We start from the raw sequence: 13,680 nt of genomic DNA, 5'->3' as shown, positions 1-13,680 counted from the left end.
GGATCGTAGCTTGGATCCCGATTCTACCTTCCTGTTAATGCAGAGGCAGCACTGATGGCTCAAAGTCCCTCTCGTTCACATGGAACACCCAGCCTGAGTTCTCCTCTCCTGCCTCTTGGCGTTGGCCTGGCCTAGTCCTAGCTGCTGCAACCCTTTGGGAAGTGAATCAGTGGATGGGACCTATCTCTTTCTTTGCGTCTGTTTGCCTTACAAATTAAAAAGATAAGAAGAAGTAAAATAGGGGTAGTGCCATGGCTTAGCAGGCTCATGTTCTGCCTGCAGCATTGGCAGCCCATAGGGGTGCAGGCTTGTGTCCCGGTTGCTGCCCCCCTTCTGACCCAGAGCCCTGCTTATGGCCTAGGAAAGCAGGAGAGGGTAACTCAAGTGCTTGGACCCCTGTACCCATGTTGGAGACCTGGAGAAAGAATAGAAGTTTATCTCACACACAGCTCTAGCGAGTTCTGTCTCTTTCTGTCTCTTGCCTTGCAAGTAAGAAGAAGCAAGGGAACAGGGAAGAGTTGGGACAGACATCACTGAAGAAGAAAGCACCTTAGGGCCCAGTGCCATGATCTAGCTGCTAAAATCCTCGCCTTGAACAAGCCACGATCCCATATGGGCGCCGGTTCTAATCCCAGCAGCCCGGCTTCCCTTCCAGCTCCCTGCTTGTGGCCTGGGAAAGCAGTCGAGGACAACCCAAAGCCTTGGGACCCTGTACCTGCATGGGAGACCTGGAGGAAGTTCCTAGTTCCCAGCTTCGGATCGGCACAGCACCTGCTGTTGCAGTTGCTTAGGGAGTGAATCAGTAGACGGAAGACCTTCCTCTCTGTCTCTCCTCCTCTCTGTATTCTGACTTTGTAATAAAAATAAATAAATATTTTTTTAAAAAAAAAGCACCTTAGCAAATTCTATTGTTTCCAATGAAGGAAGGAGAGGCAGAAGCCCAGCTATTTATTGTAAACTCTACTTCTTAGAGGGCCTCACAAAGCCTTGATGCTCTAATCAGCTGAAAGAAAGCAGGACCCACAAGCCCTCCTAAGTCTCAATCCCAAATACTCGTCTCCCTTCCCACATGCTAGAAGGTGTCTGGTTGCTTGGCATGAAAACAGATTTTCCTGCTGTGGCCACCAGCTAAGCTCACCAAAGAAGTATTTCATCCCCCAACCCCAGCCCCCGCCCCGCGTCTGTTTTATCCCCAAAGCTTGTGTTTCACTCGGGGCCAGGCACCCTGGAGCCACCCACAGGAGTGAGACTTTGCCTCCTCACTCCAGCCAGAAGGCAGCAGTGTTGAAAGCAAAGTATTTGATTCAAGGCCGGAGCAGCGGGGGCTGCAATGTGTCAAGTGTGTCATGGAATTTTCTGGCCGTGGTCTGTGTCTAGCCAAGAGAATAATCACGCCTCTCTGGGGAACGCAGAAGGGCAGAGAGGCTGAGCAGAGAAACGTATAAATGTGTCGTTAGCTCCGGGGGGAAAATGAAGAGGCCCCTGGGGGATACCTTCCTGCTGCTGAAAATTAGAATCACCCTGTGGAAAAGCCAGGCTCATTTGGACTCAGTGTCACCATCGACTAGCTGTGGCTGTCCCTGGAAGTGTGTAAAAAAGAATGACGTTATTCTTCTGAAAAGTCTTAAAGTAGATTTTTACAAACAAATCATATCATGCACATTCCATTTTTTTTCCTACTGACAATTACTTGCTTTTCCGTGTTTGGTCATTTACTTACTTGTTGCATTTGTTGCTTGTAGATCTTTGCATGTGGTGAATGTGGGCTGAAGTTCCCACCCCAGGTCAGTCTGATGTCATATCCGGAGCTGATTCTTCCCTGCCATCCTAGTCCTGCAGGCCCCGGTGGCCATCTCCAGCGCTCTTACCCAAAAGAAGCCAGAGAAGCCAGGGGGCCTTCGTTGCCAACCAGCCGTCTCCACGGCTTCCTGCTGGCTGTGGTGCTTCCTACACAGGCATGCCCAGATACCCCATTTAGCCTTAAAATGTCCCAACAACCAAACCTTGCTGAGCACCTGAGATATACCCTGAGAGCTTGGGATGCAAACAGAGCCCAAACCCCTAACTTAAATCAACTAACATTTCTCAATTCAGTGTCCATCAAAATTAGTCTGATGGGCAGGATCCTCACACATCCAGTTTTTTCTAGATCTCCTCCTTGTTTAAATCCCATCTTGAGGGACCAACACAGTGACCCAACAGGTTAATCCTAAACCTGCAGTCACCAGCATCCCATTTAGGTGCCAGTTTGTGTCCCAGATGCTCCATCTCTGATCCAGTGTCCTGCTTACGGCCTGGGGAAGCAGCAGCATGTGATCCAACATAGGAGACCCAGAAGAAACTCTTGGCTCCTGGCTTCAGACTGACTCAGCTCTGGCACTGCAGCCATTTGGGAAGTGAACCAGCAGTTAGACGATCTTTCTATCTCTCCTTCTCTCTGCAAATCTACCTTCCAAATAAAAATAAATGTTTTTTAAATCTTTAAAAATAGACCCCATTTTGAAATCTCAGCCTTGCACCAGTTCTGGATGTTTGCTTGTCAGATAAGCAAGAAATGAGGTGTGTGGTATTCTCAAGTCTTTATGGCTTTTATAAAAACGTCTGTCCAGTTCTTACTGTGAGTGAACAGCTGCTCAGCTCCCATAAAGCCATAGGAAAATATGATCACTGGCCTTAAAATGACACAGGTTGCACAATCCCACTGTCATTTTCACGGAGACACTTCACACACCTAAAGTAACCAAACACCAAATTGAATTATTATGTAATCCTGAAATAAATTCCCAGGTCTTTCACAGATCTCTGACACTCCACTCCTACCTGGCCACGCTGCTCCACCACCCACTGTATAGAAATTCCTGCCTGGCCAAATCAGTGGAGGTTTTTTATGTATGTGCCAAGTCATAAAATCTATCTTGAAAATATTAGAAAAGTCAATATAATGAAAAGCTTTCCCTTGTATCTTTCTTGAAATTCTTCTCTTAGCTTAACCCAATTTCCCAAGTCACTTAGAGTCCTTTAAACAAAATGAAATCTTAATGATGTCTCTGCCATGAATAATTAATTGTTCATGGACAATCTTCTCAATAAAATCCATCCTCATTAGATTAGAGGTTTCCTTGAGACCCGTGAATTCATTATGGCCATTTTGACATCTTTCTTGTAGCTTTTCTTTTGTGTGTGTCCTTCTTATCTGTGTCTGTGATCTGAGATTCCTGAACTCTGACAACTTTCCAGACAGGAAGACTTGTAAGACAATTAAAGACCTTTGAGAAGAGGGTGGGTGTCTCTGTGTCTTGATGTGTGATGGCGTGACTAAGCAGAGTGGAGGCTCAAAGTGGCCACGGGAAGGAAGCACCTTGCAGGAGAGAGGAGGTGCCGGCCTTGCCACTGTCTTAGAAACTAACTTCATCCATCACCCTGCCTTGATGGCTGCAAAGCCCTGGGAAGGAGGGGCTGCTGTAACAACAGAACACTTTGTAACTTCTTTTCAGAAAGACCAATGGTTGGACCCCACTGTCCATTCAAGTTCAGCCACTTCCAGCCGCTGCACCATACAGAGCCTTACTCTCGCCGAGTTAAATCTGAGTTATTAAGCCTGCATTTGAATTGCAAAGCCCAATCCAGAGAAAGAGAGCTAAGGTACAACTTCAAACTCTCATTTGAACTTTTGCTCCTAAGCCTAAGATGTACATGGATTGTGACAAAATTATTCTGGCTTTTTAAAGTAATAAGCTAAAGAACAGTTAGACATGGGATCCACTGGGCAGGCGCCAAACCTCACTTGGAAAGTTTCAGACACAGATGCACTCATGCAGTGGACACACTTTTGTAGCCTGTTTTCCACCTAGTCTTTCCTGCATGTTGTTGTGGTTACACCGTAGTCCACACCATCCCTGAAAAAGCTGCCTGCACTCCAACTGAGAGCAGAGCCCTCCTCCACCATTTCTTGACTACTGATAATGCTACTGTGTGCATGTAAAATTTCTCTGATACGTAGGATTATTTCCTTAAGTTCAACTCTTCAGAGTGTAATTCCTGCTCAAAAGATAATATTTCGTGGACAGGCATTTGGCAAAGCGGTGGAGACTGCTTGGTGCTGACATCCTACATCAGAAGGCCTGGTGTGAGTTCTCTGCTGCCACGTCCAGCTTCCTGTCTGTACACACCCTGGCAGGCAGTAGGTAACAAGGTAGATTTCTGGTACCCACCTGATGGGTGGTATTAAAGTCCTAATGCCTAGATTTGGCCTGGCACAACTCTGGATGCTGCAGGCATGTGGTGAGTGAACCAGCCCTTGGAAGACTGCTGGCTATCTCTGTCTCTCTCTCTGCCTATAGATAGCACATATATACACATATACATATATATAGGATAAAGAATAGTTATGTCTATAACTGTATGCATGTATGTAATATGTATGAATGTAAAGGATCACACATATAATCTTGAGAGATATTGTGAACTAGCTCTCCCTAAAATACTCTTCCAGTTTATGCCTCCACATATATTGGCGACTGGACCACGGTGAGAAATACCTGCCAACATTCCATTTTGAACTGCCACTGCAGGACCCACAGTCTGGGCTTCCGCCAATTCCCCCTCCCACCACCCCTCCCTCCCCCTGACCCGCCGCCGTTGCCTCGTGACTCCCTGCACAAGGGGGTCATCCTGGTTCTCACTGGTTTTCTCATTTAACTTCAACTTGAAGAATAATTTCAAACTTGACCACAAAGTTGGCAAAAAAAAGACTCCTAAGAGGTTCCCCACACTCTTCACCCAGCTCCCTCTGATGTAACCCATCCACGCGGCTGCCACACTAGGCTGCAAACAGGAAGCTGGCCTTGCAGCAGAGCCTCCAGTTAACCTGCTGACCAAGGCCGCCAGCCGCATGCCAACACCCGTCTCTGGCAGCTCTGGCTCCTCCACCTGCCTCTGAGTCCCACCCTGGACTAGGACGCTTCCTCAGCCTTCTAGTCTTTCATGGCCTTGACCCTGTGCAGAGTCCCAAGTGAATCAGGGAAATCCATTGATACTCTTGCCAATGCAGACTTTTTAAAAAAAAATTTTTTTTTTCATTTGTTGGCTCATTCCCCCAGATGCCTGTGAAAGCTGGGATCACACGCAGTGACAAAACCACTGTGCTGAACGTTTTCCCTCAAGGTATGCTATTAAGGATAGCACATGGGTAAGCTGCAGAGTGTCAGGGCAGTTGAGAGAGACCTAAGAGCTCTTGTGCTGGACTGCCCATGTCCACCAGCAAGCCCTTGCTCATCCAGCAAGTGCCGGTGGTGGCTGGGAAAACTGCTGGGCAGGGGCACCCCATCAGGATGACTGATAAACTGGGTTTTGGCGTTGTCTCCTGAGCACCTACTGCCACCTGCTGGATGTACCAACACATTCACAAGAGGCTGCCAAGTGGACATGTCGATGCCTGGCCTCACCTTGCTGGAAGCCACAACTGTCCGAGCAAACTCAGCCTGCCAGCCCCGCACGTCCTGGATCCAGCCACCCAGAGCCACTGTCTCCAGCCGCCGCAAATCTCAGCTTCAGGGACCTACAGTTGAAGGCCAGCACAAAGCTTCCTCAGTGCTCTCCAGCGCTAAAGTAGCACTCTCTTCTCCAACGCATTCAAGGGCGGGAGTGATCTCCGATATGTGGTGTGATGGCACCATCTAGTGTCCATATATACGACGTGCAGCCATCCCGCCCGCACTGTTCACACCCATAAAGACCTACCTTTGAGTATCATTTAGATCACTACGCTTTCCGTTCCAACAGTGCAGTGCGATTCACCGGAAGGAATATGAACAGCTGTTGTACTCTTAGTCAACGTGGCTCAGTCTCGGAGCGTCCGTGAACCTTATTTTCTTGTCTAAAACTGGCCTAAAAAGGAACACAAGTGTCTGTAGCAGATCTGAATGAGCCCGGCTTCCTCTCCACCCGCTTCCAGAGGGTCTCTGTGCCCATCTAGAGCCGTCAAAATCGAAGGGGCCAGGCACGGGAACCATGACCCCGTGTATCCCAAAAGCCTACCGTCATTTCATGGCTTTGGAGCAGGAACTCTGGTGCTGGGCTGTTTCAGACGCCAGCTCTAACAGGTGTCTTCTCATCTGTAAAGAAGAAACAGTAACGATGGTAATCCACCTGCCGGAGTTATCGTGAGGATGAACTAAATGGATGCTGAAAGCACTGAGAACAGCAAGCGCTGGATACCTGGGAGGTGTCATTGACGGCGTCTGCTGGTGACCCCGACGCCCAGGTAGCAGGTGTAGTGAAGAGTGGACCTCCCTCTGAACAGCGCCACATCTGAGGTGGCTTCCCGGGCCATCGCTAAGGTGAGGCAGGGCCCCCGCTGCGTATTCCTTGCAAACACAAGGCCCTGATGAGGAAACACCTCTTGCTCCGGCGCTTCGCGTTACCTGCCGACCCACCACAGCATTGGTTTATCCATTTCCAGTACAAATGAATGTCATTACCACTTCCAGTTCCCAGGATCTCACAATACTCTAATTCCACTTAACTCCTTCCAGCCTTCCTGCCTTCTGAGCAATGCATTTCACTTCTTTATAATGTTCTTATAAAGATCCATAAAGTGGGGCCCAGTGTGATAGCCTAGTGGCTAAAGTCCTCACCTTGCACGCACCGGGATCCCATATGGGCGCTGGCTCTAATCCCAGCCGCCCCTGCTTGCCGCCCCTGCTTCCCATCCTGCTCCCTGCTTGTGGCCTGGGAAATTGTTCGAAGACAACCCAAAGCCTTGGGGAAAAAAAAAAGATCCATAAAGTGAAACAGTGTTGTTTTGTACCCATATCACATAGGTGTATAAGTACTTGCCTTCCTCACTTTCTCCTTTTTTTAAGATGTACTTATTTTTATTGCAAAGTCAGATACATACAGAGAGGAGAGACACAGAGGAAGATCGTCCATCCAATGATTCACTTCCCAAGTGACTGCAACGGCCGGTGCTGTGTCAATCCAAAGCCAGGAGCCAGGAGCTTCTGGGTCTCCCACGCGGGTGCAGGGTCCCAAGGCTTTGGGCCGTCCTCAACTGCTTTCCCCGGCCACAAGCAGGGAGCTGGATGGGAAGCAAGGCTGCTGGGATATGAACCTGTGCCCATATGGGATCCTGGCGCATTCAAGGTGAGGACTTCAGCAGCTAGGCCACTGCGCCGGGCCCACCACTATTTTTTTTATCCCTGTCTGCTTGTCTAAGCTGTGACTTGTGGTCTGCTTTGTTCAGCTTGCACAACAGCCTTAGCACTTTCCTGGGGGTACTTTCTAACATTTTCCTGAATGTCTTTTGCAGAATGTGTTGACTGGACGTAGCCTTGTAAGTTGGTTATGATACTAAGTTCTTTGAAAACATCATGGACTTTCCCCGTTCTGACAAATCCACTCTCAGGTTTACTGTCACTCCTTGGAAAGCTAATGCTTTTACCAAGAAAGCATACTTTGCTGCAGAGAGTGAGAGAGATCATGTTGGACACAAGTGCTGGATGTAATGAGTTTTCAATGTTGCGACTGCTGCTCCAGCTTCGCGCCGCATGGCTGAAGTCAGGGGGTTCGTTAACTCTTTAAATACTGCATCTCCCGCTTCTCCACCAGCATGGCCCCATCCTACCCCAGGATCTTGTTTCCTGTTCATTCTCTTGGGTCCTTCGGAGCCATCTTACCAACTTCTGGATTTGTGATGTTCTTGTTCGGTCCTAGAACTTCCTGTGTCATGGCTTCCCATTCTCTGCTGACGCTTCATGATGTCATTTAGCCTTGAACCAATGTCCTCCAGACTCGAGCCTGGGCTTGGTCCTTGTGAAGTGAGCTGCACGTCCAGCTCACCTGGACTCCGGGAGCAGCCCTCCGGGGTTCCGGCAGGAGGCCTGGGTGTTGGCAGGGCCTCTTCCACTTGAACCCTGAACCTTGTGTTCCCAGTGAATCTTCCTGAACTTCTCAGCTCCTCCGCCAGCCGCCCTAAAGGACCACGAGCCTTTTGGGGGAGCTTGACCCCAAAGGCATTTCTCACCTCTATGGTTATTGACCCTGTGCTATTCCCTCTGCATTCATGTGCACACAGTAGCTTTCCCAGGGGCCTCCAGAGCTCAGCCCCAAGTGCAGTGGGAGTGGGCTGACCCACTGCTACAGTTTGCTCTGGAAGAGGAAGAGCTTTTGCTGGGCCAGGTCCCTCACTGCCCTGAGGGAAAGCTTTCCACTTCCTAGGAATCCTGCTGGGTAAGAAGGCTGTGGGGGCTCTGAAACAGGAGCTGCTCTCCACTAAGGGAGAAACCTGTGGGAGCCTCTGCAGAACATACATCTCGGGCTGGCCGCTGGTCAAAGCCTGGGGCGCGTTCTTGGCAGGTTATAAGAGCACATCCCCAGGGGACGCTCTGGAGCCGGCCAAGCCCCCAGTTTCATCTCTCGCTTTCCTCTGTTCCAACGCCTTCCAGAATGTTTCCCATTGCCAGAATTCAGTACTTGACATTTCCAAAATCTTCGTGACCTTTTCAAGTTGACACCAATGAGCAGCAAATGGTAAGAAGTTCCTAACCCCACCCCCCCAACAAGCTCTCTGCCCTCCTTCCCACCCTCTTCCTCCTCCATCAGATGTTACTGTGCCCCCTCCACCACCCCCCCCCCGTCCCCCTGGTCCTGCTCCCCTTCCCACTCTTCCCCACCCCCACACAGGACAGTGGAGCTGTGAAGCTGGCACCAAATGGTGACTTGGGCCGTGTTCAGTATTTGGGGGCAGCTATGCAAACAGATAAGGTTACCTTCAACAATGAACTCCAGGTACAGCTCCCCAGGGACCACTTCTCCTAAGACCTCTTCGCTGCTTAAATACAGCTGATGGACCTGGGGCTTCCAGATCAACAACCAGGTCAAATGTGATCTGGCCATGGGGGACAAATAAAAACCAGCCACAACAGGACCGATCAGCAATGTGCTCACCAAGGACTGTCATCCCAAGAAAAAATACAAACAAAATGGAGCCTCTGATGTCAACTCCCAACAAAATCAGACAAGGACAAGAAGTTATACCAAAGGGCTCCTGTGCAGCTGCCTCTGAACTTCCTTATCCATATTCCAAGTTAAGCCAAATCAAAAAAGAGGGGTTCAACCCGAAAGAAAAACCGCATCCAAGCGGGACAGCCTTTGATTCTTGCTGATTGAAAAGGGCTAAATAGGGCCCGGCACTGTGGCCTAGCTGCTGAAGTCCTCACCTTGAACGCGCCGGGATCCCATACGGGCACCAGTTCTAATCCCGGCAGCCCTGCTTCCCATCCAGCTCCCTGCTTGTGGCCTGGGAAAGCAGTCGAGGAAGGCCCAAAGCCTTGGGACCCTGCACCTGTGTGAAGAGACCCAGAAGAGGATCTGGGCTCCTGGCTTTGGATCGGCACAGCACCGGCCGATGCTGTCACTTGGGGAGTGAATCATCAGATAGAAGATATTTCTTTCTGTCTCTCCTCCTCTCTGTATATATCTGACTTTGCAATAAAAATAAACAAATCTTAAAAAAGGGGGGGGCTAAATAGCACATAATCTTCTGGGTCTGAGGCTGGATTAATGAGCATGCAAAGCTCCCACCCTCAGAGATCTTACACACTGTGAGAAATAATAAACAAAAACTGCAATTAAACACAGTCCATTGTACTTTCAGAGTTCTCCTAAGGAACTTGCGATTCTGCTGAGATGTGATGTCAGTAAAAGCAGGAAGTGCATCCACAGCTACAGCCACCTGACAAAGGCCTGGGACTGAACGGAGAGTGTGTGCTGGAGCCACAAGACCTGCCCAGCACTCAACAGAGGTGGCAAGAGCCCGGCCTGCCGGGGAGCCCAGCCTGCCAGAGAGCCCAGCCTGCCGGGGAGCCCAGGCCTGCCAGAGAGCCCAGCCTGCTGGGCAGCCCAGGCCTGCCAGAGAGCCCAGCCTGCCAGAGAGCCCAGGCCTGCCAGAGAGCCCAGCCTGCCGGGGAGCCCAGCCTGCCGGGGAGCCCAGCCTGCCAGAGAGCCCAGCCTGCCGGGGAGCCCAGCCTGCCAGAGAGCCCAGCCTGCCGGGGAGCCCAGCCTGCCAGAGAGCCCAGCCTGCCGGGGAGCCCAGCCTGCCAGAGAGCCCAGCCTGCCGGAGAGCCCAGGCCTGCCAGAGAGCCCAGCCTGCCGGGGAGCCCAGGCCTGCCAGAGAGCCCAGGCCTGCCAGAGAGCCCAGCCTGCCGGGGAGCCCAGGCCTGCCAGAGTCCAGCCTGCCAGAGAGCCCAGCCTGCCAGAGAGCCCAGGCCTGCCAGAGAGCCCAGCCTGCCGGGGAGCCCAGGCCTGCCAAAGGGCAGGACTCTGTGAGCCTTGTCAGCACATCTGATCATCCCGAGACCAAGGCTGCACACAATGATTCTGTGCTCACTCTGAACATGTGGGTCGTGTTGCACATGGCAGTGTACTCGCGGGACACTGCCCAAGGCTCTCCCGACACCGAGTGCCCATTCCACAGCTGTAAACACCACATACTTTCTGTGTGTACTTACTGCTCCTTCCTGTTGGACTACTGTCTTTTTTTTTTTAATTAACGGTCCCATTGATTGCTTTTCTTTTTCTGAATTCACTTCAAGATTTACTTTATTATCTTTTCTGTCTTTTCTCTGTTTGCTTTTCAATTATAGACATATACTTGAAAATGTTAGTGAAAAACAGAATTAGACAATAAGTTTCTTTCTGGTGCAAAAATACTGTGAAATCTATGCACTGAGGGATCTTCAAAAAGTTCATGAAAAATGCATGCTTATGAGAAAACGATGCATGGATTTAGCTTTTCTGGGGGGAGGGGTACCAAAAAGAAAGCTACCATTTAATTTTTTTTTCCACTAATTTTTAAGTAACCAGATAAACTGCTATCTTCTAAAAATTTTGCCATAACAGTGTTTTCACCCTAGTATTCCATAAGCATTCATCTACATCGTCTGTGATTTTTTTCCATACCTTGTGCACACAGTCAAATGTGACAGCTTGGATGACTTCTGTAACAGAAACCTAGCATTTTATTTCAAATTCCTTAACACGTCATCTTCACCATGTTAAGTAGTAACTGAGGAGATAATTCGTGAGTTATCTTAATCATCTACACTATTATCTAATTGTACAGCTCTCTGCCAATCCCACACTAATGATTTCATAATCCATTCCCTGTTCAGTGGAATTCTCTCCTCCACATTTGTTTGATTTTAGTTGGTTACCGGTGAGAAACTCTCGTTCTTATGAGAATATTCAATGGCGTTCAAAGTTTTTTTAGATAAGACAGTAAGGCTTCAGGCTGCCTGGGAACAAAGAGAACATCCGACTAGAATGGAACTGGGAAAATCCTGGGAGGCAACCCTCCCAAACACCTGCCACGAGTGACACTGAAGAGTCCCGACAAACATCTCCTAAGACCACTTACTATAATTCATCATTGATTTTTTTATTTAAAAAATTACAGGGAGCAATTTCCAGCATATCTTGTTTTATAAAAGTACTACTGCCTGTATCAAACACTTCATATCACTGTTAATTCCACTGAAGAGCTGCCTTTTTCATTCCAATTGATGGGATATATGCCCTCAAAATACAAAGTGCCTGTTATTTATTCAAATTTCAAAAATTAAGACTAGTGAGAAGTTTATTGCTTTATGACTGGGCAAGATTCTACTAGCACATTTTAGGTAAATAATATTCTTTATTAAAAACTATGAGGTTGCTCTGTTTAAAACTTTCAGGGTAATTCACAGAAAATAGATATATTTATTCAAACGACACACTGAAGGGCTGGGTTACTAGCTATAAACATTTATATGTTAAGCAGCTCTTTAAAGAAAAGAGAAACACATAAATAGGTCCATCTGTCTTGGTACATATACATAATTTAAATGAATAAACCTGGAAGACCAACATTGTTACACTATGTTCTGTTAGGATCTTTAAAAAAAATCAGACATTTAGTAGTCCATTTGTGCTTAAAATATTCATATGCATGAGAAGCTTAAAGGAGAAAAAAAAACACCTTTGTACATGATATTCAAAAGAAAGTTAAAAATTTTTTTGAAATTGCACTGTTATTTAACCCACACTCCTAATGGCAGACCCTCCTTGGCAGCTGGCACAGTCTTCCAGGTCTAATTGGCAACCTGGGGAGGCCCCTCTGGTATTAGTGAAGTGAAGAAGGTAGTAATGAAGGACCACGCAGAAGCCATCAAGCCAGGCCTCTGACCCGCGCCAGCATCTTCTCCTGCGTCCTCTCCACTCTCATCTCCAAGCCCATCATCCATGAGACGCTCCTGCCAGAGAAACAAGAGATCCACTTCTCAGTGACTCCAGCTGGGATTCACACAGAGCAGGAAAGAGTTCCGTTCTCTCGCTACAACGAAGGCATGTGGGCATGTAAGGAAGTGGCACACACGCAGTCTTGAGGAATGTTAAGTCCAAAATTGGCAAATTTCCCCACGTTAAAATTTGACAGGACAACTGCCAGTGTAATAAAACATATTCTCAGCACGTTCTTGATTTTCTTTCTTGGCTATTTCCCTCACTGAATCCTGAGACAAATATACTCCATATTCATGGAAGATGGAATTAAAATACGCTTATTTTGGCACACACAAACGTTAAAATCCATGTATACAATGGGTCTTCAAAAAGTTCATGGAGAATATATTTTCTCCAAAAACTATGCATGGGTTTTAAAATTTTGGATCCAGTATTATATTCTAAGTTCTCCCACATAAAACCACCACAATAGATCCATTGGCTTTTCTGTATAAGTCACTCCACAAATACAAAACATCTGTGATTTTTTTTAACTAAGATTGTCCCAAAAACGTAGAAAGCACCAAAGCCTCAACACTAACATCCCATCTCCAACCCCCTTGGTATTAACGTCCATCCTCTAACCCTGGCATTAACACACATCTCTAACCTCGGGGTTAACATACCATCTCCTCCAGTTCCAGATTGTGTGCGTTTTGGGCATCATTGTTAACATCAACGTTATTGTTGGGAGCCTGTCGGTGACCTCCTTCCTGCCTAAAAGGAAACCATCCAGCTTGGTGTCTAGTCAATAAAGAGAAAAGAAAAGGAGTCACACTTGCTATGATTTACAAAACTATAGAACCTCAGGGTTCTACAAGGTAAGTCTTACCATAACTAAAATAAAGGAAATGACCCAATCTCTCACCGCAGACAAAACAAGAACCAATTCAAACCTAAGAATCTATCACAGCTTTCACTGACTTTGTGTTAGATATTCAGGACTATCAGGATTCATACAACCCCTTTAGTGGCATTTTTCTAAATGAAATACAACTAGACACTTTTTAATCCATGAGGAGAAAAAGGAAAAAGAGAGAAGTTAGTGGCTTGGGAAAAATGGACCTAGTCCTCGGATTTAACCTTAATAACCCTGAAGAAAGAACGGCCTCATGTGTGAGAACACCACACGTTTCATTGTGTCTCACTGAATTTACAATACTTATAAAACGCAGGAAGCATTTTATGATCTATTTTATTAAACCTATTTCTAAATAACTCTGATAAAAACACTCTCCCCCAGCATAGCGTGTCCTTACTTAAGGAGCAAAAACCTGTGAAATATCTGAAGCCCAAGGTTCACTCTCTCATTCAGCAATGACCACACACTGCTGATGTCAAATCCTCTATTGAGAAAGTACA

At 47.6% G+C, this 13,680-nt stretch overlaps 1 protein-coding gene across 2 annotated transcripts in view; it reads right to left on the bottom strand.

The window, feature by feature from the left end:
* Positions 1-11,416: 11,416 nt before the first annotated feature.
* HERPUD2 (HERPUD family member 2) overlaps positions 11,417-13,680 on the bottom strand; it is a 29,189-nt gene continuing 26,925 nt past the window's right edge. For both annotated transcript variants that reach the window (XM_004582372.3, XM_058677977.1), the window contains 2 exons: positions 12,945-13,062; positions 11,417-12,290 (listed from right to left, as the gene is read on the bottom strand). In XM_004582372.3, coding sequence (XP_004582429.1) covers positions 12,129-12,290; positions 12,945-13,062 — 280 coding nt within the window. In that variant the 3' untranslated portion in view covers positions 11,417-12,128. The remainder of the gene's footprint in view (positions 12,291-12,944; positions 13,063-13,680) is intronic.

This window comes from Ochotona princeps, chromosome 20, assembly GCF_030435755.1.
Source record: "Ochotona princeps isolate mOchPri1 chromosome 20, mOchPri1.hap1, whole genome shotgun sequence".
Classification (NCBI taxonomy): domain Eukaryota; kingdom Metazoa; phylum Chordata; class Mammalia; order Lagomorpha; family Ochotonidae; genus Ochotona; species Ochotona princeps.
Note: the sequence above shows the minus strand (reverse complement) of the source record. Positions and strands in the feature narration are given on the sequence as shown.